The sequence below is a fragment of the Fukomys damarensis genome, unplaced genomic scaffold (assembly GCF_012274545.1).
Source record: "Fukomys damarensis isolate Sample0158 unplaced genomic scaffold, DMR_v1.0_HiC HiC_scaffold_30, whole genome shotgun sequence".
Classification (NCBI taxonomy): domain Eukaryota; kingdom Metazoa; phylum Chordata; class Mammalia; order Rodentia; family Bathyergidae; genus Fukomys; species Fukomys damarensis.
Window position 1 is genome coordinate 5285711 of NW_022900942.1, and position 1336 is coordinate 5287046.

Genomic DNA, 1336 nt, shown 5'->3' on the forward strand with positions numbered 1-1336 from the left:
GTCCGGGGCTCCGTGGCGGGGTCGAGTCGGATCGGGAGCCATGAGCGTGGACAAGGCCAAACTATGCGGGTCTCTGCTCACCTGGGTAGGTCGGGGCGGGGCTGGGGACAGGTGAGCGCCCACTCGCTCGTCTCGCCCACAATCCCGGCCCTTCCCCAGTTGGCCCTTCCGTCCTAGGCTGGAAGGTGGAGGGGGTCGTGGGCCTGCAGGGCCGTTGGACTTCGGTCCGAGCACCCGCCCCCGTCACGTGGCAGGTCTGCGTGGAAAGGACAGGTGAGGCCCCGCCCCTCTGCCTGGCTCACTTGGGGTAGCGGGCACAGGTGTGCTGGCCTGGTCACGTGGTTCCGACTTGACCTGGTCGCGCGGGGTTTACTGGGCAGAGGTGAAAGGAGGCCACGCCCCCTTCGGGCTCAGGTGTGCAGAAGCCACGCCTTCCGCAAAGCTGGCTACTAGTGCAACAGGCCTGTGCCCGCCCAACTGGGAGGTTTCTGCTAACCAGGAAAAGACTGTAGAAGAGGAGTAGTTCAAAAGTTCCAGCCCTTGAATTTCCCCGTTGCCCTTCTCTTCCCTCCTCAGTTGCAGACGTTCCAAGTTCCACCCTGCTGCATCAGCCCCCAGGACCTGAGCAGCGGCCTGGCCATTGCCCACGTGCTGAACCAGATGTGAGTGAGGCTGACGGGGAGAATCTCCCAGAGGGTGCCCCAGCCAGCTGATCCCATCTTTTCGCCCTCAGAGACCCCACCTGGTTTAACGAAGCATGGCTCCAGAGCATCTCAGAGGATCCAGGTCCCAACTGGAAGCTGAAGGTGACTGACTGGTGGACTTACGACTAGGAGAACACACTAGTGAAGAGATCATCACAGTGGGGCAGCTGGAGAGATGGACAGACATATCTGGCCAGGAACAGATGTGACCAGACAACTATTTTGTCCCTCAGTACATCTGTTGAGCACACATTTCTTGGGTACTCAGCAAGGAAAAACAGACCAAAGCCTGCCTTCATGTGGCTTTTACTCCAGTAATATGGACAAACAATACATATGCAAACATACAGATTAACTTCTAGCCAAGCCAGGTGTGGTGGCACATGCCTGTAATACCAGCATCCAGAAGGCTGAGGCAGAAGGATCACCTTGAAGTCAAGGCCAGCCTGACTACCTATTGAGACTCGATCTCAAAACAAAAACCAAAAAAAATTTAACTTCTAGTTGAGCATGGTGGCATATACTTGTAATCCAAGCACTATTGAAGGATCTTGAGTTTTAGCCCAGCCTGGCCAACTTAGTGACTTTGCAAGACCTTGTCTCAAAAGAAAAAAAAAAAAAAAAAAAAAAAA

The 1336-nt window shown here is 55.0% G+C and overlaps 1 protein-coding gene across 3 annotated transcripts in view; it reads left to right on the forward strand.

The window, feature by feature from the left end:
• The first annotated feature begins 6 nt into the window (after window positions 1-6).
• Hook2 (hook microtubule tethering protein 2) overlaps window positions 7-1336 on the forward strand; it is an 11405-nt gene continuing 10075 nt past the window's right edge. For 2 of the 3 annotated variants that reach the window (XM_010613363.2, XM_010613364.2), the window contains exons 1-3: window positions 7-85; window positions 577-662; window positions 734-806. In XM_010613363.2, coding sequence (XP_010611665.1) covers window positions 41-85; window positions 577-662; window positions 734-806 — 204 coding nt within the window. In that variant the 5' untranslated portion in view covers window positions 7-40. Of the gene's footprint in view, window positions 86-177; window positions 274-576; window positions 663-733; window positions 807-1336 lie in introns of those variants that run through there. The other variant, XM_033757475.1, reaches the window with a different exon arrangement.